Source organism: Bemisia tabaci, chromosome 2 (assembly GCF_918797505.1).
Source record: "Bemisia tabaci chromosome 2, PGI_BMITA_v3".
Taxonomy (NCBI): domain Eukaryota; kingdom Metazoa; phylum Arthropoda; class Insecta; order Hemiptera; family Aleyrodidae; genus Bemisia; species Bemisia tabaci.
Window position 1 is genome coordinate 54,687,041 of NC_092794.1, and position 22,820 is coordinate 54,709,860.

General features: G+C 36.5%; 2 protein-coding genes across 4 annotated transcripts in view; one reads left to right on the forward strand and one right to left on the reverse strand.

Annotated features, from left to right (window-relative positions):
• The first annotated feature begins 942 nt into the window (after positions 1-942).
• Positions 943-14,143, forward strand: LOC109035964 (uncharacterized). Of its 2 annotated transcripts, none has more exons than XM_019049833.2 (10): positions 943-1,186; positions 1,928-2,177; positions 3,034-3,399; positions 3,928-4,028; positions 4,767-4,923; positions 7,102-7,286; positions 8,075-8,253; positions 8,983-9,129; positions 10,006-11,720; positions 13,142-14,143. In XM_019049833.2, exons 1-10 carry the CDS (start codon positions 1,159-1,161, stop codon positions 13,182-13,184), a joined length of 3,171 nt encoding a protein of 1,056 aa, XP_018905378.1. In that variant the 5' UTR covers positions 943-1,158; the 3' UTR covers positions 13,185-14,143. The 2 variants fall into 2 exon arrangements, with proteins under 2 accessions (XP_018905378.1, XP_018905379.1); XM_019049834.2 differs by having other exon boundaries at positions 2,024-2,177.
• A 419-nt stretch (positions 14,144-14,562) lies between these two features.
• Positions 14,563-22,820, reverse strand: part of Oseg2 (intraflagellar transport protein Oseg2) — a 33,464-nt gene continuing 25,206 nt past the window's right edge. The window contains exons 23-30 of one of the 2 annotated variants that reach the window (XR_011899101.1): positions 21,480-21,786; positions 19,569-19,713; positions 18,786-18,972; positions 17,978-18,151; positions 17,154-17,363; positions 16,054-16,278; positions 15,751-15,924; positions 14,843-14,978 (exon numbers count right to left, since the gene is read on the reverse strand). Coding sequence is in view for 1 of the 2 variants with exons in the window: in XM_019049837.2 (XP_018905382.2) it covers positions 14,667-14,978; positions 16,054-16,278; positions 17,154-17,363; positions 17,978-18,151; positions 18,786-18,972; positions 19,569-19,713; positions 21,480-21,786 (1,560 nt within the window). In the remaining variant the exon portion in view is untranslated. Of the gene's footprint in view, positions 14,979-15,750; positions 15,925-16,053; positions 16,279-17,153; positions 17,364-17,977; positions 18,152-18,785; positions 18,973-19,568; positions 19,714-21,479; positions 21,787-22,820 lie in introns of both variants that reach the window. The other variant, XM_019049837.2, reaches the window with a different exon arrangement.

Here is a 22,820-nt window from a genome sequence, read left to right on the forward strand (position 1 = left end):
CTGTCTGGAGTCTGCTTTTTCCTCCAAGAAAAAACAAGTTTATTGGACGGCCCCTGTATACTACTGTATACCCTCATACAGGGACCCTGGACCAGAGTTGCTAAAGGAAATTTCATCGTATGAAATTCTTGAAATTTCACCGTATGAAATTCTTGAAATTTCACAAGAAATTTCATGAAATTTCCTCATAAAATTTCTTGAAATTTCCTCATAAAATTTCTTGAAATTTCCTTATGAAATTTCTTTTTGTAATCTTTCATGAAATTTCTTAACTCTGCCCTGGACCTTGGATTCAGAAGTTTCTCTGAAGCAAGAGGAGCCCTTTTCGATTACGTTTCAATCAAAATGCAATCCTCACTCAGATTTTTTGGAAAAAATAACCCTGCGATGCCCTACGCGGCATTTATAAATATGATCAAGGCGTTAAAATATATTATCCGCGTGGGCGCGAACTGGGAACGCTCTAGTCACGGAGCGAGTGCCTTACCGCCTAGCTACGCCGCTTGATAGTGAGATGGCGAATTTGCCAGTACATAAGGCAAATAAAGTTCTTTCTTTCTCCACTAGAGCTGAGAGTAGAGACGCATCGGTGAAACGCTCTTGCTTACTGATGATCTGCGGCAGGATTTTTGTCATCCCTAACCTTCTAAGCCAAGAAGGAATCTCTGCTAAACTCAAACGCCGAAGAGTGAAGTAGAAAAGTTAGGTTATGTGTATAGTATTTTGTTTATATACAGTAAAGAACACTGTTGCCGCTCTTATACTGCTTTGTTTGTTTCACTAATTTTAGTTTTTTTTATATCAAATATTACTTTTATTGTCTAAATTCTCTCAAAAAATTATAATTTCTCTCGATACAGACTCAATTTTGATCCCTATCTTCCCCGAAGCCCGAAAAAATAGATCAAATATCCTTCCATTAAACTAGATAAGTGTGGCAACACAGCAAATGGCGAGCAGTGTTTTGGTTTTTTGGTAATCAGTGCTCAAAAAAAGTCAAAACGCTGCTTACAACATTAAATCATAGAATAATAATGTTTCAACTCTCTTTATACACAATTTTTTCGCCTCTTATCAATGTGTCCGCTTGTTAGATTATCATGAATACTTTCACGCGTTTTTATCTGTAGCTGTTGCCCAGAACTTATTTGCTTTCAAATGGAGAACGCAACACCATGGCCCAGTGGTAAGTGTGGATGAGTTTGTGGAAATTATATCCGAATTGAAGAAACTGTACCTTATTTTACTGGCTGACTTTTCTTTGATCATTCCATATGGCCTCTGGTTGAATTTCACTTGCTAATTTATCACGCAGAGTACATGGAGCCTTGCAATGAAATTGAGGAAGCCAAATGAACGCTCAGACTGATGAAGTCGTAGTCTTGCCCGTGCTGGTTGTTCAGCACTGTTTTGTGCATTAGCCGTCGGGCACTGCCTTTTTATAGTGATTATGGGAAGCCAATTTTTGAGACTCCCACCACGGTATACTGAGACGCACTCCCAATGTGACGTATCGATTTTCAATGTCAAGTTATGATGAGTTTCCATGATCAGCCTACTGATCTCTGGTGCACAAGTGGCTTCAAATGGACCTCAGCTCCACTAATTCCATCACAACTCTTTGTATTCACTTTTTGGCTGAGCCATGAGGAACTTAAATTTCAAATAAAGTGTGGTCAATTCCAAATTAAAAATCAATATCGGTTCATAAATTGATCCTTCTGTCGGTATGTTCTGTGACTAATTACCCATGTCTGAACATCATGCAAATTTTAATTTGAAGTTTGATACACACGGATAAATCTCTAGTTCTCATAGCTCTGACTCTGTCATTTTAGGTTCAAAGAAAAATTCTCAATTTATCTTCGAAGTGCTATGCAGGATATCAACTCTTTGTTTTAATAGGACGTTGTGTTCACCTTTTCAGGCACTATAAGTGAGTCGCTCTCCAACGACTCAGTAATGATCTTGTTTAAAAACGATTCTGACAATGGAGTGCAGTCTGAGTCTCCTTTGTCAACAGGAATGGCGACGAATGTAGAGCCAGAACTGACCTCTCAATCCTTCTTCATCCCAGGAAATATGAATGTAACCAGCTTGAAATCGGATATGGATAATATCACTGCCTTGGACACATTTCAGCTGGATGCCAACGGACAGATCATTCCCCTTTACACGTAAGAATCATAAACTGTTTCAGACCTATATATGTTATCATAAAATTTCTATCAATATTATTGAAAAAGGTCATGTTATCAGTTGAATCCATTTCATTTAATGGAGAATCCCGATAGTGTTGTGAAGTCTTAGTCTGTCCATATTACACATTTTTCTGTTCTTAATCAGGCCTCATCATGCAAAATAAAATTCAAATAAGTGCTTGAAGATTTCACCTATTGTTTTCAGACTATCCTACTCTGAATTTTCACAAAATTCATATCATGCTCTGCTCGAGTTGATTTGAATGCCTTTTAATTGATGTTCTGTTCCTCAATATTAAATCTTCTCACTGCAAGGACCTTTCATTTGTTTTTCCCCACAAATACTTCTTCAAGGAAATAGCTTTTATCTGCTCGTACCAAATCTTTTCCACCTTGCCATCTTGCTACTACTCGCCCACTCTGACTTGTTATAGACTGCATACCTAAAATGATTTCTTAGGTTTACCCCTCCTATTCCTATCTATTGTCTGACAAAATTTTTGCTTTCAAATTAGAAAAGATTTCTTGAAAAAATACACATAGAGTCTTTGAGGAGTCTACAGGATCTCCATTTGATTAATCATATTAAAAAAAAAATAAATAAATAAAAAACCATTCTCTTAGGAAATTTATAGTTGCCTTTTATTCTGAATACACAATAGTTCATTTCGCCGAAAAGATGGGGTCTTATAAAGTGTTTGGTATATTCTGTCCACTCCATGAGAATTTTTTCCAAAATGTCTCGTATTACTTTAAGGTGCTTTTGAAACTGCAGCATTTAAAATTAACCTTTCTTGGGTTTTTTTTTATTTATTTTGACTTTTGTTGACAGAGATCTTGAAGAAGAAAACCCTTTGCTCTTGGAGACTGGGAGTGAGAGCCTAGATTCCAGTCTGTTACCACTGAAGAATAATTCACCAAACAGCCTCAATAGTGGAGACAGTCTGAATCTGAAGAACCTGCTCAGCAATGATATCATTATCACAGTACCATTGCCCTTATCACTGAATGAAAGTAAATTCCCCAACTTACTCAACGTGCAACTGAAGCCACCTGAGAAAGGACAAGAGGATGTAGTCCCGGCAAAGTCACTGCCCAATGAAGCTCCGCCTCCAGACTACATTGAAGAGAGGCTCAAAGTCTTCCAAAATAGTATCGTTGAGTGCAAAATGCCAAAAACCAAGCCTGTCAAATGCAAGTAAGTAGCCTAACCAAAATCTAGGACTAGCCCCTAGAATGAGGAACAATGAGCTAAGAGCTACGCTGACTGCTAAAGACTTGTCATGGAGTCAGCAGCCAATTATTGAAACTATTGAAAGTTATGTTGACTACATGAGACGAAGCTCCGCTTTTACCATGTAACATATATGTTTGATGTCTGGTCGAGCTGATGTAAATTTCAGTAATCAGGCCGGTGAAGCAATTATCCATGCCTCTTTGAAAAAATTTTTAACGGTCTCCTTTATAATTTAGTATTTTCCGTGAATTTTCCCTCTTTAAAATACTTGCTCCAAATCCTCTAACTTTTGAACTGAAGATTATCTTTTTCCAACGCCCCTCATATTCATTTCTCTGCCAAAGTCATCTGCTACCTCCATGAAATTGAAATACTTACTTTCTCCTTTTTTCTTTACTCCTCCATCACTTGTCTTTCTCATCCTCATCAGTATTAATTTACTTGAAAAATTGGTTTGATTAAAACCTCTGAATTTCAATGTTTTTGCAGAGTGAAGAGTGGAAAAGGAGATGCCTTGTACGCTTGTGAATTTTGTGGTATGGAGTTCGAAAAATCTCGACAGTATTACGGTCATCTTCATGTACATTCAGGTAACTTCAGTTTCTAACCTCATATCAATTCCTTCAAAATTTCATTTGTTTTATAAACAAATAGATAAATTTTAATCTAGTAAATTTGAAATCTTGATGAGATAGGCTTTCACCAATGTAGTGGTGAGGACACCACTAACCCTCTTTTTATCAAAGATAACAACCATAATATACAAGGTCAGAACTTTGTGAACTTATTACAAAGTCGTCCCAAATCTTTCCCATTTTGCTCTCATTGAAAAGTCAGCAAAGGTACCGAGAAAAAATTTGCCCCTCCAAGGCATCCATCACAGGTGAAAATTTACTTGTTGGGCTCACTCCTTTTGGGCTTAAATCAAAGCTAAGATTATGTCCAATTTGAAGGTATAATCAATTTTTTTCAATCTTAATTCATTTTTAAATGAGAGCAAAGTGCATAAGATTTCATATAATTCTCTGTATAATTTTGCTGCTTTGAGAATTTTTCACTAAAATCACTACAGTATTCTGAGTAAGCAATTGCTGAGACAAAATGTAATGCAATAAAAAATACTTAGAGGACGTGTTTGTTTTTTCCTTCATTCTAGCTCTCAAAGACTAATTCTTCAAATTTTGAGATGAGGTTTCGTTCTTTTGTATCTTGGAATATTGTATAATAATTTTTTTTCTCTGCTCAGTGAGACCCATTAGGTTTACCAGACGGTAGAAGAAGGATCACTTTTAGTTCAAATTTTTTGTTTGTTTGATGAAATTATATAGGTGAACAGTTGTGGATTTGTCAGCACTGCAAAGCTTCATTCCAGACCCAGTATCAGTTGCGACGGCATGAGAGGACATACCACCAAGATTTTCGGCCTCACGTTTGTTCCATTTGCAATGAAACATTTGAAAGACATTCTCAGCTTAGTTATCATAGGTTAGTGCTCTTTTCTCCTATTCCTTGATCATATTTATTAAAGGAGAAAGAAGTTGCTGATCTGTGCTATGGAATAGCAATTTTGTTCTCCAAAATATCTTTAATTTCTCTCTATTTTGGGATTTAAATGTGTTTTTAATATCTAGTAAGCTAGTAAGTACTTGTTGATAGTTTGAATTTCTTTGCCAGGTCCCAAGTATATGATCTATTTTGCTCACAGTATCAATCAAAGGGTGACTTGAACAGAAATTTCTATTGAGCCCAGCTGAGTTTAAGCCATTCAGTAGCTCACCAATTAAAATTAGTTATTCTCCAAAAAACTTGAAAATTGAGTTTTCGGTGGTTAGGTATTGCTTGGGCATAGATTCATTCTTCTGCAAAGTGACTCGTAGAAAAATGTATTTTTATGGCCTAAAAAACATCTGGAAAGTCCTATCATTACCAAAAAGACTCTAGCGCCCAAGGGCTATACAGAACTCGCTTACCTTGATTTGATACGATTCGATTTGAATCCCGCACTCAGTTACCTCAAATTTTCAAGGATGAAGGATAGATATTTGTTCTTTCAGGCTAAATTTGTCTCTGGTTTTGACATTTTAGTAAATTTGTGCAGGCATGAGCGCTCATCAGTAAGTAGGTCATCATCGTATTTTATGTTGAGGAAGTGTAAATGAATGTTTTCATGCATGTTATGGCTGAAAATACTACAAATAAACCTTTAAGTGGGAAAAGTATGTCGGAATAATTCTGTTCATTCTCTGAAAGACTCAAGCATCAATTCGTTTCTTTTCCTATTTGAATTGTAGTAAAATTTCCAAAACAACTAAAATTCGATTTTATTTTGAAATCTTCTCATCCATTCATTTACTAACCTCTAAGATTTAGAACGGGCTGTCTACAAGGTTTCACTATTTTTTAAATTCTCGTTTCTGGCGCTTAAGTCTTTTTAAGAATGACCGATTTAATTATTATGAACAGTTTGCTTTTTGAGCGTTTGCAGTTTGCATTATTTTTTCCGAGTTTATAATCAGAGTTTCAGTTGTTTACTGAATTTATCGCACTCGGCTAAATCACCAACTATGTCTAGATTCAATTATGTTGAGCTTTTGCTGTAAACTGTACTACCTCTTCTTGGGCTGGTTTCTAATTTTCTGTATTTCCAGGAAAGCAAAAAACCTGTCTGTCTTTTTCCACTATTAGGCGAGTGTTTCTGCAATGTAGGGCCAAAATACACATCTAAAAATTTTGGTAAAATAGAATTACTTTCGAACTTGCCATGCACAGTAACAGATTTGTATGTGTGGAAAAGTCGGTTCTGATATCTAACACTGGGACCAAGATGAACCGTCATGAAATTTGCAAAGTACCCTGCAGGCAGTAGAGCTGTTGTGTGGTTTTCCCCTAATTTTTCAATTGGTGAAAATGTGGTCACGGCTATTAATTACCCTGACTTCAGATATTTCTCACTCGACAGGCAAATATAAATTTTTACTCTAAAAATTTCGATCACTGCGAAAGGAATCCTTTCAAGTACTATGACTTTATCACAATTGATTTTTACTTAATAGTGGGGTACTGCTAGAGGTGTTCAAACGAATTCTTGCCGGAACACTTTCAATATTGTCTCTTAATGAAACTGGCGCAGTACCGACAGTGGAGATGATATCGACAATAGCCGGCCTTATCGGATTTTTGAGAGCTCACACTCAATGCATTGTTGCCCCGTGTGTCGGTTTATCAGATTGCCTGGCGCGGCGGCGCGTAAAATAAATGTACAAATGGCAACAGCTTATTTTCGTCAGCTCCGAAAACTCTGATTGCTATCAGCATGAGCGCTCTTATTGTAACTTTTTCTTAACGGAACTGTTTTGGTAGCTTACCAACAACCGATAGAACAGCCCTAGGTACTGCAAAATATTTAAATATAATGGTAATAAAAGTACATTCTATTTTTCAAAACATCTGTGAGTCATGCAATCGAAAAGAAATGATAATAAGAAACTTCTTCACAAACACTAAACCATCTGTTACTGTTGTGAAGTAGTAACTTATGCTGAAATGGTAAATGTACAGGGGCAAATTTTTTTTCTCTCTTTCTCAATGTCTTCGATAGCTGCCTTTCAATACTTAAAAAAATTCTCAGGCACAACGTGAAAAACTTTGTGTGAATAATTACAGGCGGCGTGTTCATGAAAAGGAGAAGTCTTTCAAATGTCAGATCTGCTCAAAAGCGTTTTTTAAACCATCAGATTTAAAAACGCATCTGAATATTCATTTGAAAGTTAATGGTTGCATCTGTGAAACCTGTGGCAGAAGATTTAGTCATGTTTCAAATCTTATTCGGCACCGACGAGTTCATTCTGGTCAGTAAACACTTTTATATTTTCACAAGTCCTGGCTTTTTTCTTCTTATTGAGAAAAATAGGCAGCTCCACAGGGACTCTTATTTAAGTCTTTAGGTCGAGCCATAGGCATTCATAGATGAGATAATGCAAGGTATGACGAGGGGTGCTCAAATGAATCCTTATCATTAAGCTATTGGTGCTTCTGATTCCATCGTATCAATTCATTCCGATGAGGCAACCTTTGTTAGAAACAGCCAGCACCAATGGAACTGCAGTCAAAGGTACCCTGTATGTTTACAATTGATTGAGCTATCAACTGGTAAAACTGATGCATATGGCAACAGCTTATTTTTGCTATTTTTGGAAACTCTGATAGCTATTAGCAAAGGTCCTTTTATCGTAATTACTCTTCAACAAGGTCGTTTCAATTGCTCACTGGTAATCTTAAAGACACCCTTAAACATAGCAAGTCTAAGATCTATGAATCCAAGTGTACATGAAACTACTACAGAGCCCCTTTTCCTCTTCTGAATTCTAATTTAGGACCTCTAGAAATTGTAAGAATTATACAAGAATTGAAAATTGCTGATAATTGTTTTCAGACTGATTGTTAAATATTTTAATTTATTGTTCAAGTTTCTTTTTCAAAGATGGTAGACCCCACTATAAACTAATCTGCACTTTTTTTAGATGGAGACAAATCTGTTACCTTAATTCTTATATTCACTTTCAATGCTAAAGTAAAGACAGCAGGATTTGTATGAATTTGTTTTCTACTTTATTGTTAATTTCTGTGCACTATATAGGTATAAAACCATACATATGTCGTGCCTGTGGACGCCGTTTCACGCAAGTAACCAGCTTGAATGACCATAAAGCATATTGTCGTGCTGTCACGAAACCAATTCAATGCTCTCATTGTTCCGAGCAAATTGCCCCTCATTTGTTTCGGAAACACATGCTCGATGCCCATGGTATCCTGGAGGTATTTGTTCCATCACGTTTTGCATTTTAGATTTTGTTCTTTTTTACAGTGTAACTCTTTTCAAACTATGCTATACTTCTAAACTTTTCTTTCGCTTCATTCTTTCAGTTCATTCCAAAATAATAGTGTCATTTAAATTCGATAATTTTTCAGCTGAAAAAAGCTTTTTATCTAATCTTGTACGGTAGTTCTGGAATGCAGATTATGTACCTAATGTCACAGAAACTCTTGTAAATTAAGAGATTACCCTGAGATTGGTCAAAAATTTTAAATGCGCGTAACAAGCTTCTTTGATGCAAATATATTTCATATCATTATTTTAAAACTCTGGTTCAATTTTCAAATTTTATCACCTGCTGAGGGTAGTATTTGCTGCCTGAGGTTGGATCTTCTTGTATTTTTCTGGAAGAATAGCTAATTTGTCAAAGTATTTGCCGTAATCAACTTAGAGTGGAAAATTGACTCAAGTTCTTCTTAGTGTTGAACCTACATAACAAAAGCGTAGTGAACAGGGAGGATCAAAAAATTTAGTGTTGCATAATTTATGAATGGCCAGCTAAAATTTATGCACTGCTTAGCAGTGTGAGATATTTTTTTCTGGTCTTCTTTGCTTTGTCATAAATAAATTTCATGCTGTTATCAGGTGGTTTAATTTTTTGCAATTCTTTCATTGAAATTTAGCAAATCTGAAACAATTTCTTAGGTGTTCTAATTGATTTATTTTTGCAGAAGAGGACCAAAACAACAGCTGAAAAGAGACTATACTTTTGCAAGGTGTGTGGTGAAAGATTTCCTTTCATAAACGCTGTAAAAAAACACCAGTATGATGTCCACTCAAATCCTCAGGCACCTTTAGCTTGCTCCGAATGTTCCAAGGTAAGAAAGTCCATTATTTCTTTTTTTGCGTTACATATTTCCCTGCTTAGAAAAATCAGACATTTTTCAACTTGTAGTGTGTATCATCGTTAATTTTCCTGAAAAAATAAGCTGAAGAGAAAAGAAAATCTAATCACTTACTTCTCATACGAACAGAGTATTATGTGCTTAAACAATCGGGTCCTGAACTACTTTACCACTCTTCTCGGTGGCACTTGGTTTTAATCTACCATTTTGAAGATCAGTGAAGCTAAAAATAATTTTTCATGTAAATAATATGGGAAGTGTCATTAAAGTTGAGTTAGAACAATGTAATCTAGGATTTCAAAGACCCTGCACAAAATTTTAAAAAAAAACTGACGTCGGCCGAACTTCGTTATTCAAGGACACATAATTTTTACCTCCTATTACTGGAAAATACTCAATTTTTACAATAGAGCGCACAGCCCTTACGTTGTTACGGACCGTTTTTGGAGCCTCTAGATTTTTGTTTGCAACCAATCGCAATCCAATGATTGCAAGGTCAAGAACTTTCTACAGCCCGACAAAATTATGTGTGGGTTGTAATTGACCAAAATCCAAGATGGTGACGGAAATTACCTCTTAGGGTCGATTATTCAAGTAGCTTTGGATGCATCATGTGATTATCAGGTTTTGATCAGTACATTTAGTAAGGTAGAATCCAAAAATGATGTCCATTTGCCTCCTCTCTCCCAGAAAATTTAACAATTAAAGGTGATGACTGAAAAAATGATGGCCAAAATTGGTGCTATCCCAGAATATTTCCAAAAGATATTGAGAAATTTTCTCCATATGGAAGCTTTCACACTAAGGCTGTAGGTGTTTTTTAATTAGTATCTTTGGTTTTTTCCCCAGGAATTTCAATCGCTCGATGCTTTTCTAGTACACTGCTGCGCAATTAAAAGCAAAGAGAACACATCAAAACCATCAAGGAGGAAGGACAAAGAGCCAACTTCTAAGACTGAAACTGCATCTGAAAATCTCTCTTATGGAGCTCATTTCTTAAGTGAAATTTGTAAAGACCCAAACGTTGTCATAAAAACAGGGACTACATCTGGAAGTTATCAAATTGATAACTACATGAATCTAGACCATGTGGTGAAGGTATCAAATACTTCTGGTAGTGTGGTGAACAGTAGCAATAGCAGTAACTGCGACTCAACAAGAAAAGCAGCAGAAAATCGGAATGACGTTCAACTCAATGCCGGTAACAACCTTGATCTGAATGTTGAGATGTTGGACGCTAACTTGAAATCAATGGAAATGCTCAAAGACATTCCTACCTTGTCAGAAAGAAAACCTGAGAAAGAGACTGAAGATTTAATCGAGCTGTCAACAACGGCCGATTTCTTACCAAATGAACATTCTGATATGAGTGAGAGACTGATGAATAGCAATTATGTAACAATAGACCTAGACTTTAGTAAAGATTTCACAATCAATAGTATTTTAAATCCTGATTTTACCTCATTGGGCAAAGCTCTACCCACAACAGATAAGCTTCCTCCTTTGATACCTTTATATGATAGGCTTGAAAAAGACTTGTTTGATAGCACTGAGGCAAGTGAAAACATCATCAAACTTGTTGGCGCTGACTCTGGCCTTGATTACAAAGCCCTGCTCAATGATGCTAGGGCATTGATTCTAGGTACAAGTGATGGTGACCACAAACTTTCGGAAGCTTTGGGTCAGTTCAATGGTGAAAATCTATCATCAAGTCTCCTCAGGAGCGTTCTCATGCCTGACAATTCAATGGAAAATGATGAACTCTCTGAGATTAACTTTGCTCCCAGCCCTTCGTCCCATGAGAGTCAAGAAGAAAACAAAATTTTGTACTTAAATAATGAACTCATTATGGAAAAGACAACACTGGATCCACTGAAAGAAAATAGTGAAGGGAACTTGCCATCAAACCAATGTGTAATTTTTCCTGGAAAGATTACGTCAAAATTGGAAGAGGTCTACCTTTGCACACACTGCAACAGAGCCTTCTTCAATTTAGAAGAATTGAACGAACATTCAAAATTGCTTAACCTTCCTGCAGAGACAATTCAACGGGTGAAAGTACCCAAAGAGATACATATATGTCGCTACTGCTCCAAAACATTTTCTAAGCGGAAAAGTTTAACCCAGCATATAGGGTTGCATAGTAATGACAGTTGTAAATACCAGTGCGACGTCTGCAATCAAAAATTTGCATGGAAAACATCACTTAGCCGACATATGGCATCACATGTAAAGGATGAGCAGCTTAAGTTCCCATGTGAGACATGTGACAAGTCCTATGTAACTATGGCTCGATTACAGGAACATATAAAACGGGACCACTACAATCAGCGGCCGCATATGTGTAAGATATGTGCCAAATGCTTTTTCAAGAAGTCTGACCTAAAGGCTCACATGCGCACGCATACTCAGGAAAAACCATACATGTGTGGAACTTGTGCTAAGAGCTTCCGACATGTATCTCATCTCATTCGCCATGAGCGAACCCATACAGGAATAAAGCCGTACAAGTGCAACCACTGCTCTGGTTCTTTTAGCCAGTCAGCAGTCTTGAAAAATCATGTGTAAGTATTCAAAATATTTTTATTTTATCACTTGATCCTATTGGTAAAAATTAAAAACAAGTCCATGTTAAACGTCGACTCATTTCAGGCTAATGAGATTTTCAGTCTGAAGTGAAAGCCTGAATAATTTTTTGGCAATTTTGTGTCATCTCACAAGATTTGAAGTTACGCTGATTCAGCGGAGGTTGGATTTTTTAGATGAAAATTAAATTTATCAACATTTTCTATAAAATTTGTATTGTAATTATACACTGATCTCCTCAAACCACTGGTTTAAGCAAGTTCAGAAGATCTAAAACCACAACTCTTGTCCTTGCTGTATTAAATGGACCGATTTAGTAGGTGGAAACTGAGCCACATTTTGAAAGAAAATGAGTAAGGAGTGTCGGCTGGGTTCATTTCTACTTCATTTCTGGTTCTGGTCATTTCAGTTTCTGGGTTCATTTCTGAGTGAGGAGTGGTTTTTAGAAAATGAGCTCAACTTACAGCACAAATTCTCTTTTCATACTGCTAAGTCGAGAAGTAGGTAATATTTTGAATACATTTAGTATTGAGTATTATGGAGGGAGAAAATTTCAATCTCATGGTAAAATCATTGCTATTATGTCAGAGTGATGTCTATTCGCTGATTGAAGGGGGTTCTCATGATGGCATACATTGAAATAATGTTAAAATTTGTTTTTGTATTGCAGGTTGCCTACTTTTCTCGCACATGGAACATGTTTTATTTATCGTTTTAAATCAGCTTTTAGTGTCCCAATGATGTAAAAATATTGCAATCTCACGGTAAAAAAAATTGAAATTTTTTGCAATAAATTGCAATATTATTTCAATATTTTTGTTGTACTGTACTACTTGCGACACAGTATCCTGTGCAAGCATCTGAGTTTGATTCTCTCGTAACCTCATCAAAAAAATGAAAATGTTTCATCAAATTGAATTGGTTTTGTTCCTAATCGTGCAATCGGTCAGTGCTGTGCATTATTTGTCTGACCACCATTAGAGTACCTGTATAGCAAGAGTATGGACAGATCGCTTCATCGAGGGTTTAGGGCCCAAAAGTGCAGCCACCCTTCTAATCAACTTCTAACGCACAAAATTTCACTGCCAGTCTGTAGATTCCAATTCTAACGAAGATGGCTAAGAAAGTACATAAATGAGCGTTCTTCCACAAAAATGAGTAAATTTATGCAAAAACTAAGTCAAATACGTGCTTTATAAACGATGGTTCGTAACAATTGTATAATAAATCGCTCTGGATAGTTGAAATTCATAGGTTGGCTGCATTTCTGGGCCCTAACATTATTCGCGGAGGCATCGGTGAAAACCTGATGGATTTTCAGAGTTTCACATCTGTCTATACTCTCGCTATACAGGTACTCTAACCACCATGATCCTGCTAATATTTTTTTATGTTTCAGGAAAGTGAAACACCCTGATGTCCTTGCAGAGACAACTGCATGAATGGTATAAATGCGCCTCATCCAACTGAACAGCAACAACTTGCCTAAATTGAATGTTGAAGAAAATATTCTCCTTTTGTCTGTGATCATCCCCCTTGTGACTTTTTCCTCTGTATTTTTTTGTAAGTTATTTTAATTATTGTTATTTCAGTTTTACAACTTGTCGATCATATTTTTTTTTTATTTTAAAAGATGAAAGTATAAATTATGTTTTGTTGATCTAATTCATGTTTCTCGATTCTTTATCAAGAGAGGGTTTCATCAAGGAATCAGAGCTACCCCATTGCACTTTTTTGTATTCTTTCTTATTGAAAGTGAACAGTCCTATTCTCATGGTATCTACAGGGTGATCTTAAAGTCTCGCACCACTCTAATAACCCCAAGGGTTCTTGCCCCTTTTTAGAAGGATCCCCTTGAAGTTTTGGAGGGTCTTAAAAGTCGTCTTTTTACCCAGGATCATTCAAAAAATTTCAAGTTTCTATTCAATTTTGTTCAAAAGCTACAGGGGTGATGCCTGGTGTTGGTGGAGCAGGGCTTTCGGTTCACCCTGTAGAATGTTGTTAAAACATTGCATTCAATTTCAATGAAATATTTTCCAATACTAAATTCACCCTTTAAAGATTCACTTGTGTTTTCCTGCTATTTCGCAGTTTAAAATTCTTGAACCTAACTTATCATCTAATTTTATCTTTTCTCTCAAGTGGGCAAAATTATTGTGGTTGCAAGACTTTTGATATCCAACCAATCTGATCGCCATGTTGAGCTAGACAAACAAAGTCCTACTTCAGCTGAAAAAAAACTAGAATACCATCTGCAATACTGTATCCGCTCAAACAACGCGGCAACGTATGTTTTTATGTTGGCGCTAATCAGTAAAGAGCCAATAGCTGGGTGTGCCTAAAGAAATATTGTGGGAGGATAATAATTATAATTAAGAAATAAAGTGGATGATTTTCTAAATCAACCGAATTGCTTTGAGAAGTGATACCTATACTGCCGTGCTAAACAAGAACGCCGAAAATCCATCAAGATTTTCCCGCGTTTTTTGGAACTTAACACTTAATAAAATAGGAACTGTTTTACCCATGCACCTCAAATTTTCAGGTTAAGTTCTTCTTAGTATTTTCGAAAAAATTCTGTAAAAAAAATTGTCCCAGGGTACACAAGTTTTTCTGCTATGATACATTGTTTACAAAAAATTAAAAATGGCGTTTACGGCGTTTTTGCGTTGCACGGCAGTATATAAAACAGGTACATTTTATCCAGCATCGAAATTAATGCCTTTACTTCCAAAGATATATTTTATAAATATTTTTTGTACGAAAAATTGACTAGAAGAAGTAAGAGGAAAACAAAATATTAAGATTAGAACAAAATAGTAACATTTCAAAATTTAAGAAATTATATATTCATGGACCTCCTGATTATCGAAACTTCAATTTGTGCCCTAAGACATTCCATTCAATTTTGCTTAAAAGTAATTTCAGTGGAAAAAGAAGCCTGGTGGGTCACCACACCATTCGGTGATAAAAATAATAATGTCACTAAGATCTGACTTTCTTGAAGAAGATTTAGCTGCCAAGACAATTTTATTCCAGTCATCTTTGTTGGCATAATATCCTGGTTTCTGGAACTCTATCTCGTTAGAACGAAGGGCAGCAGCACTTCCCCCATGAAGCTTTGGATTCCTCATGACGGGCCAGCCAGTAATCACACAAGCTGGATAGGTATCCTCGTCTGTTTTACTTCTCTTCAATGAGCATTCGTAAAGATTTCGGTTATCGCATGGCAAAACCTTCAGAAAAAAAGATTGACAAAATCAATGCAGGAAGATGTAAACACTTTTATTTATTTGCAAGAACAGCACTTGAAGACTTAATATTGAGAACGGAAAACTTTTACATTAAGGGACCAAGTGCCAGAATGTCAATTTCAAGTTATTCACATCTTTACTTCTCACGCCCCTTACACTATAGCAATTTTCTTAAAATCATTAACAGAAATATTTTCAACGAGTGGCAAAATGACTATGATATAACTTGGAGTTATAGCCAACGTGTGTAAAATGTTCAGCTTAAAGCTGATATCTCATTACAGAGGGAAAAAGTTCACACACACAATTTTCCCTCCAAGAGATACGCTGTTTGGAGCAACACTAGTTACCTCCATTCAGGAAGGCAACTGCAGATGCGTTTCGGCCTTGTTGGGCCAATCCTCAGTGCAGTGCAGCCTTCTGAATTTCCTGTTACTAAGCTCGAGAGGTCATGAAAACCAGCCTGAGACTTGGGCAAGCGTTTGTTTCATTCCAAAAACTCAAACTGAACTGAAACCTCTAGTTTGTGCATGAAATGGACGCTTCACTGTGGTCATAACATTTAGAACCCGCACATGTAAAGAGTTGTTTTTTTTAAATTTCCAATGACTCCAGAAAAATAACTCAGATGGATCGACTACATGGATTGGTAGTAATAGAGAATAGTACAATGGATCCATTTTAAACAGCTTGCTCCTAACATAAAAAGGTATGCACAGGGCGGCAGTAAAAAGGTGTGAATGCTTGTAAATACCTCAGGAACAAGTACAGATGGGAAACATGTGTAGTTTTGTCAAGACTTTGTCATGGGGGAATCTTTCTTGAAGGGTCTGTACCGGGTATCCCCTCGACCGACGGGATGAAGGAGGAGGGCATCTCAAGAATTTTAGAGTCTCCAGTCTCTTTTGTAACACTTCATTAAAAAGACCTTGAACAAATACAACTCTTAAAAAGGCTAGCTGTCACAATTTCATAGAGAAGGTTGGTTGGTTAAAAGTCAAAATGGATCAGAATTTGACTAAAGTAAAAAAGGAAAGAATTTAGATTATATATTCACCTGATCTACATTTTGATTCACCAAGACAGCAAGGATCCACTCACGAACTTCTTCCTGGTCCTGCAGTGAAACATGCGGGACTGATGGCAATGGTACTTCTAAAGGGAAATCTGTGTTCGACAGATCTGAAAAGTCAATGAGCTCTACATTTTGCTCATCAATTGCTTCACAGATATCCAGAAAGTGATTCAAGAACACAACTGCTTCTGTTTCTTTTCCAACAGCCTACAAAAACACCAGAAGATTTACAGATCTCACTTTCACAAGATTATCCCTCTTTCAAAAAGTTATGACTTACAACATATAGACCAGGAGCAATTGCAAAGTAACAACTGCAAGGTCATAATTTCAGAGAAGAGAGAAATTTTGAAAAAAACTTGTAATAAATGATCGCAATTTAATAATGATGTATCAGCATAAGAAAAATCATACAAGATGTCACCATGTTGCCAGCTATGGAGGTATATTTTGCTGGTATATTAAATAGGCAATCCGTAGCTCATTTGTCACTCAACTGCAATGCTTTACGCATGCAAAAATTTAGAATCATATTATCAAATCTTGATGCAGTTCAAAGGTAAAAGGATCATCTTAATCATGTAGAAAGTTATTTTGACTGAATGGTTATTCCTAGATAGAAAAAAATAATTTCTTCAACCTCTTGGAAACGTTTCTGCAACAATGGGAAAAACCTTAAAGAAAGGTTTACCTCTCCATTTTCGTTTGGAAAGGCTTGCTGATCCTCAGCACCAGAAAGGTTTCCTCAGCGTTGTGGCATTTCTGTGTAACCCTTTCGGAACAGTTGCAGAAACGTTTCCACCATTCAACCAGTCACCGCAGAGAGGAGTTCTAGATCATGGTTGCAACTACTAAATGGAAAGGTCTCTACAAAAATGTTACGGAAAACTTTCCTTGATGAGATCCAGCTTTGATTTGCTCAGAAACATTACTTACTGTAGTAAGTTCTCATGACGCACACAGTTACAGTCCGCCACAGTTACGATTAGTAATCGTATGGGAGCAATGTTTGTCGGGGAGAATGTAAAAATGGCAAAGATGTATAAGGCCAGTATACAAAGAAAGGAAGGTGAAATGAGTACCTTAGCATGAATTCCCGCTTCATAAAAAGCTTTATCAACAGGTATGATGTCTGAAAAACGAAGGAGGGCAATTGATACTTTCATGACAATAAGCTCCAAACTTGCCACGTCCATACAAGCTGCTCTTACAGCATAGTAGTGTGCAATTTTGAATAGCTTATTGAGCATAAGTATTGGGCTGTTCCCATTCCCACTGCTAAAAGAGCCCACCTGGAAAAAGTCAATGATGGGTCATAAATTAAGACATTTTTTAATGGACTTTCAGCATAAATATCGTGTGCCTTTGCAGGATTTTTTTCAAACTTGAAGAAATTTCTTTGGATCTTTAATTTACTACTTTGGATACGATCATAATATCTGAGCCCTCAGATATTTTTGTTTTTAAATCTAATTAAAGATATTACTTTAAATTGTTCTTTTTCTGAAATCAAGTTTCTATGAGCTGTTCCTCAACTCTGGGGGTCCCATGAAAATATTCTCTCTTGCTCTTATTGAGATAGTGTTATCAGAAGTGGATTAGTCTACATTACTTGTAGACGAAAGTCTTGAGTTCATTAAATCGATCGATTTCTCAAGGAATCCAAGCCAAATAAGTTGAACAGAAGATGATCTGTCTTCTATTTGGCATTGAAAGTAAATACAAGAATCAAGAAGGCAGATCTTCTATCACTCTCTGAAAGTGCATAAACTTATTCAGCGTGGATTCATAAAGTTTTAATTTCAAAGAGATGCTGTAATCATCAGTTATTTTGTTAAAAGAATTGGACTCATTTTCATGGTGAGTTTATGATGGCAACATTATCTAAGAAAGAGTGGAGTAATACCAATTTATAGAGCATATTGCGGAGTTTTGCCCATTGTGGATAGAAGTTGCTAGTACACAGGCCTGGCTTCGAAATGATTTCAATGGCTATTCGCTGATAAATGTTCAGATTTTGTGGATAAGGCAATGCACCATACTTGACATACAAATCAAGAGCTTCCAAAGCTGCATGCTCCTAGAGCCAAATCAGTGGAAAATATTATCTATTATTTCAGAAAATAAATCTTAATTTCCTTTTTCATTTGGTGAATGGATAGGTATTTGTCTTCCTCTTTGCTGATTGCTATCACTAAGAATTCTCAGAGGTTTGTTTGTTGAACAACCTGAAGGATTCTAAAAGTCAAAAAATAATTGATAAAAGTTATAGCTCTAAATCTTCAAAAATGTATTGATAGAGAAACAAAGAAGCATGCAAGGTTTTGATAAATGGTAACAACTGATTTTGCCTCGAAAGAATTAAGTGCGAGAGGGATTTACAAATATTCTGAATGAAGAGCTTTAAGCGCAAATAACCTGAATCAAAAAGCCTGACACGTCTAAAATCGCATAAAAGCATCAACGCAACACATTGTACCAATACATTAGAATGGATCACAAAATATCCTACTGCTGTGTAGCTAAAATGCCTTCCCCACGGATGGCTTGGGGGAGGGAAGGGTAACGCAAGCTTCCAAATGGCAGCCTGTTTGTATGTAAGTGTTTCAAACTGCTGCACTTCCATCACTCCAAACAGGACTTCTTCATAGATGCTAGTTTTTTTGGTCTCGCCAAAGAAAGAATATTTTTAATGAACACAATTATTATCGCACCTTGAGAAGTGCCGAAGCACGGAGAGCGAGGTACTTTTGAAGGGTCTCTTCACCAGCAAGTTGTGCTTTTTCTAAGCATTGGGCCCACTGGCCTTGACCCATCAGTATTTCCAGCTCAGTCATCTGCTCGTGGCCCCCGTCTTGCTTTACGTGCTCCTTGTACTTGGCATTGATGTATGATTCAAGACTGAGAAACAAAAAAAAAGCATTGAAAAAATAGAAATTAAGCATTTAGTCATCGATGGTTGCATTTAAACACATTCCCTGCGCCATTAAACCGTGTAACTGAGTTTTGAAGAGACTACAACAAATGAATGATGGTAAACGGATCTGTTGCCTAAGCTGAATCACTAGCACAACTAATCATCAATCATTTTAGGACAAAAACTTATCTAGTGTTTTTTTTAACCTTGTCATTTGCAAATCGTCATGTCTTGCATGTTCCTTAACCTTGAGAGGTAAATTAGCGATCATGAGGTAACAAGTTGAAAAGGCTGAATCCAAAATAATTGAAATTCCTTGATAACAACAGAAACAAGCTGGCAAAAGTAAATTCCAAGGAGAGATTCCCGGTTTTGGAACAGATTCCCTGATTTTCCCTAAAATTTTTCATTCCCTGATAAATCCCGGTTTTCCCCAGTTATCTCTGGTCCTTGACACCATGAGTTACCGTAACCTTCCTGTAAAGTTATTTTTCTTCTTGAGATAAAGTCTCAAAACAATTTTGGATTCAATTTGAGAGTTCAGCAAAACTAGAAATCGTAAAATAAAATAAAATTTTACCTTGGTTCATACTCATAGGCCAACTTCTTGGCATTAGACCATTCTCCAGCCAAAATGAAAGCATCAACGGCTTCTTTAAACATATTTGCAGAAAGGAAAACTTGAGCAGCCTTGGAAAACAATTTGGCTTCAATCAGCCGGCCACCTGTCAAAACAAAATCCATGGACATCTTCAAAACTCCAGTTCACAAATGGATAGCTACAAATAATGTATTCCTCTGAATAGTGAGAGCAACCTTGTAGCAGAAACTTAAAATCTATGAAACTCGTATTGGCCAGGCGGTTTTGTAGAACCTCTCGTGACAGAATAGAAAGCTATATCGGGACAGTGATCGAGGTCTGTATTTAATTTTTCTTTCATGAATAGATAAGATACGAATTGAAGAATTTTGATAAACGTTTTCTAATTATATTTCATGCAGAACACGATTCGAGCAGCAAACATTGCTGACATAAACTCTTAAATGAGATAATTCATGTTTTTTGATGAGTGAATTCAAAACTCCCACTCATGAAAAAACAAAATTCTGCGTAACTCAAATCGCACTAGACACTGCTGTACCAGTCTCTACGGTACAAAAATATGGCAACCTCAATCTTAGCACTTTGACTCAGTTGTTGCACGTTGTTTAAACTTTAAACAACACAGGGTAGCGATGGAGGCTAAGCCTAGGCTTGATTAAGAAGCCCGCCTCAAAAGTTGCAGTGGGCAATTTGATTCAGTAGAGTATCTTTTTTTTTTTTTTTTTTTTTTTTTTTTTTTTTTTTTTGTGAGTGGGCAATTCAAATTTCGCAGAGCCAATGCAACTGAAAACATTAATATCTGGACTAGGAGTTAATTTGCGTAATTTCAGTATCTGAATCAAGTTATATGTGAAATTATGATTAGAGAACGTGTATCAGAATGCTTTAATTCATACCTTATCTAGTGTGCGACTACTTCTGCAAAATTTAAAAAGCATGCAAACTGTGATGAGTTTGAGTAATAGATAATATGCCAACTATCAGATATTTAAATTAATTACTGAGAGACTGAAAATTGGACATGTGATATGTTTTCCTCAGGTCACTAACGGGGTTTTTTTTATCCATGGAACACAATAGATTGGCTTCTCTGATTCTCTGCGTTTTGACTGAGGTTAAGATTGGAAGTAACCGCCAGCAACCCACTTATGAGGAAGAATTCAAGCGTTCTACTGGATCAAAAAGATTGGGTTGGACCGTGCCAATTAACCAAGATAAAAAAGTGACGCATTTCATGGCATTCTATGGCAATCCTCTACAGTTCGAATACAAAAAATCCCTATAAGTTCAAATCAGTCAAAATATTGATTATTCATAAAATGTGTTTCACCCACAGAGTCTTTGTAAGATGAGTGCAAAGGGCTAAAAGCGGCTCCATTGATAAGGGCTAAAAGTGGCCCTCTCCCGGAGTCCTGCAAATTTTTCTATGTGTATTTGGAAATTGACAATGTATGTATACTTTTCATTAATATTAATAATCGCTACAGTTTTTGCACTAATTCCAACTTCCAGGCTGTAGTTTGGGCCTACATTTTGAGGCCAAAAATTTTAGTATCCCAAAAACCCAAATAAAAAGGGAAAACGCGCTTGTCTACTGTAACGCACTGATTTCAGGAGAGCGGTTATATCTAGATGCTGATTAAAGAAAAAATGTTTTGGACCTGCTCGAATACTTTAGATTACAGCATGGGTATAATGATAAGTTATAAACTACCAAATATCGAAAAGTTGCATGATTCTGGGGGGGGGGGGGGATTATTGCACTTCTTGATACCCTTATATGGATCGCCATCCTAGAAATAAAAGAAGAGAGGTAGGTGAAAAGTGATGGTGCTTGAAAAGTAAAACCCATGTGCAGCAGTTGCAAAAGAACCTCATTGAGTTTACCAAGAGTCCGAGCAGTCTGTGTTGCTTCATCATCACAGAGATATGTGATGGTTAGAGTAGCAGCCTCATTCAGAACTCTGTCAACAATGGGCTTCTCCCTAGTTGCAGAGGCAATGCGTATGTAGCAGTCAATCGCTGCTTTGAACTCTCCATTCTGCTCCCATTGTTTAGCCTGTAGCAGAAGGCTGTTAACATCACGTGGCACTTTGGCACTCACTTGCTCCTCATATTCTCTTTGTAGTTTTGGCAACATGTTCGGCAAATAGTCCGCACAAATTTGCAAAGCTTCAGTCCACATCCCACATTCCTACAAACCAATGATCAGGTACACTTTTTGATAATCCTTAGAAATTTATACATCAAACTGAATGACTCTTACTAGTCTTTATCATTTTCAGTACTTATGATAACTTTACCCAAAACTTTTAGCAGAGCTGTAGTAACATTTGGGCGAAAGGAGTAGCTGCACGCGATGCTGGCCAAAAGGGGGTACCAAGAGGACAAACAGAAAAGGTGAGGAACAAGATAAAAAGAGAAAAGGAGGGGGGGGAAATAAAAAAGGGACAGCGGAGAGAAAAAATCAAAAGGGGAAAAGCGAAGAGGAAACAGCAACATGGGAAAGAAGGAGAGAAAAAAGAGAAAAGAGAAGGTGAATCCAGGTTAGAAGTCGAAACGGAGGAATTAATTGGGAGCATTTTCTTCTTTCTTTTTTTCAATACATTAAAGATGTTACTTTCACTAGAAAGACTTGATTGTGAGAAGATTTGTTGAATTCACGTCTTACTGCGGAAAAACGAAAAAACAAGATACAAGGAAATTCGCAGAAATAAGTGAGTCATAGTAAGTTATTAGAGAGAGAAAATGAATTAAACAAAATAAAAAAGGAAAAAGGAGCAAGATCAGAACATAAATATGAAAATAAAAAATACCAAATACTCGAAGCAAATTATTCATGGCATTGATTATTATTATAATTTTCTTTGGTATGGTGCCCCTTGCCAATTTGAAGGCACAATTGATGTGCGACCAATGAAATAATTTTTAACTTTGATTACAAAACTATTTTCGATCAACTGGAGAGTACAGCCAGTGGCCTCTTTTTCAAATTTATTATTTCTCTGTGCTGCGTTAACTTTCGAGTTTTCTTTGACCATCTAAAGGAGAAGAAATTTTATTCACTGAATCGCTGTGAGAACATGCTTCAGGTCCGATTCTGTAAAGGATACCGACAAGAATCATTGAAAATAAGTATAGCTTTTCATAGAATAATACAGATAAGGAACACGCCCAGTTTGACGAGGATGAATACCTTGCCATGCACCTACTAATACTATTTATGAG

Excerpts from the sequence above, each read along its gene's own strand:
- LOC109035964 (XM_019049833.2), top strand. The coding sequence starts at position 1,159 with ATGGAGAACGCAACACCATGGCCCAGTG. Across the intron at positions 1,187-1,927 it reads CGCAACACCATGGCCCAGTG|GCACTATAAGTGAGTCGCTC; the intron begins GTAAGTGTGGAT and ends TCACCTTTTCAG. Across the intron at positions 8,254-8,982 it reads ATGCCCATGGTATCCTGGAG|AAGAGGACCAAAACAACAGC; the intron begins GTATTTGTTCCA and ends TTATTTTTGCAG.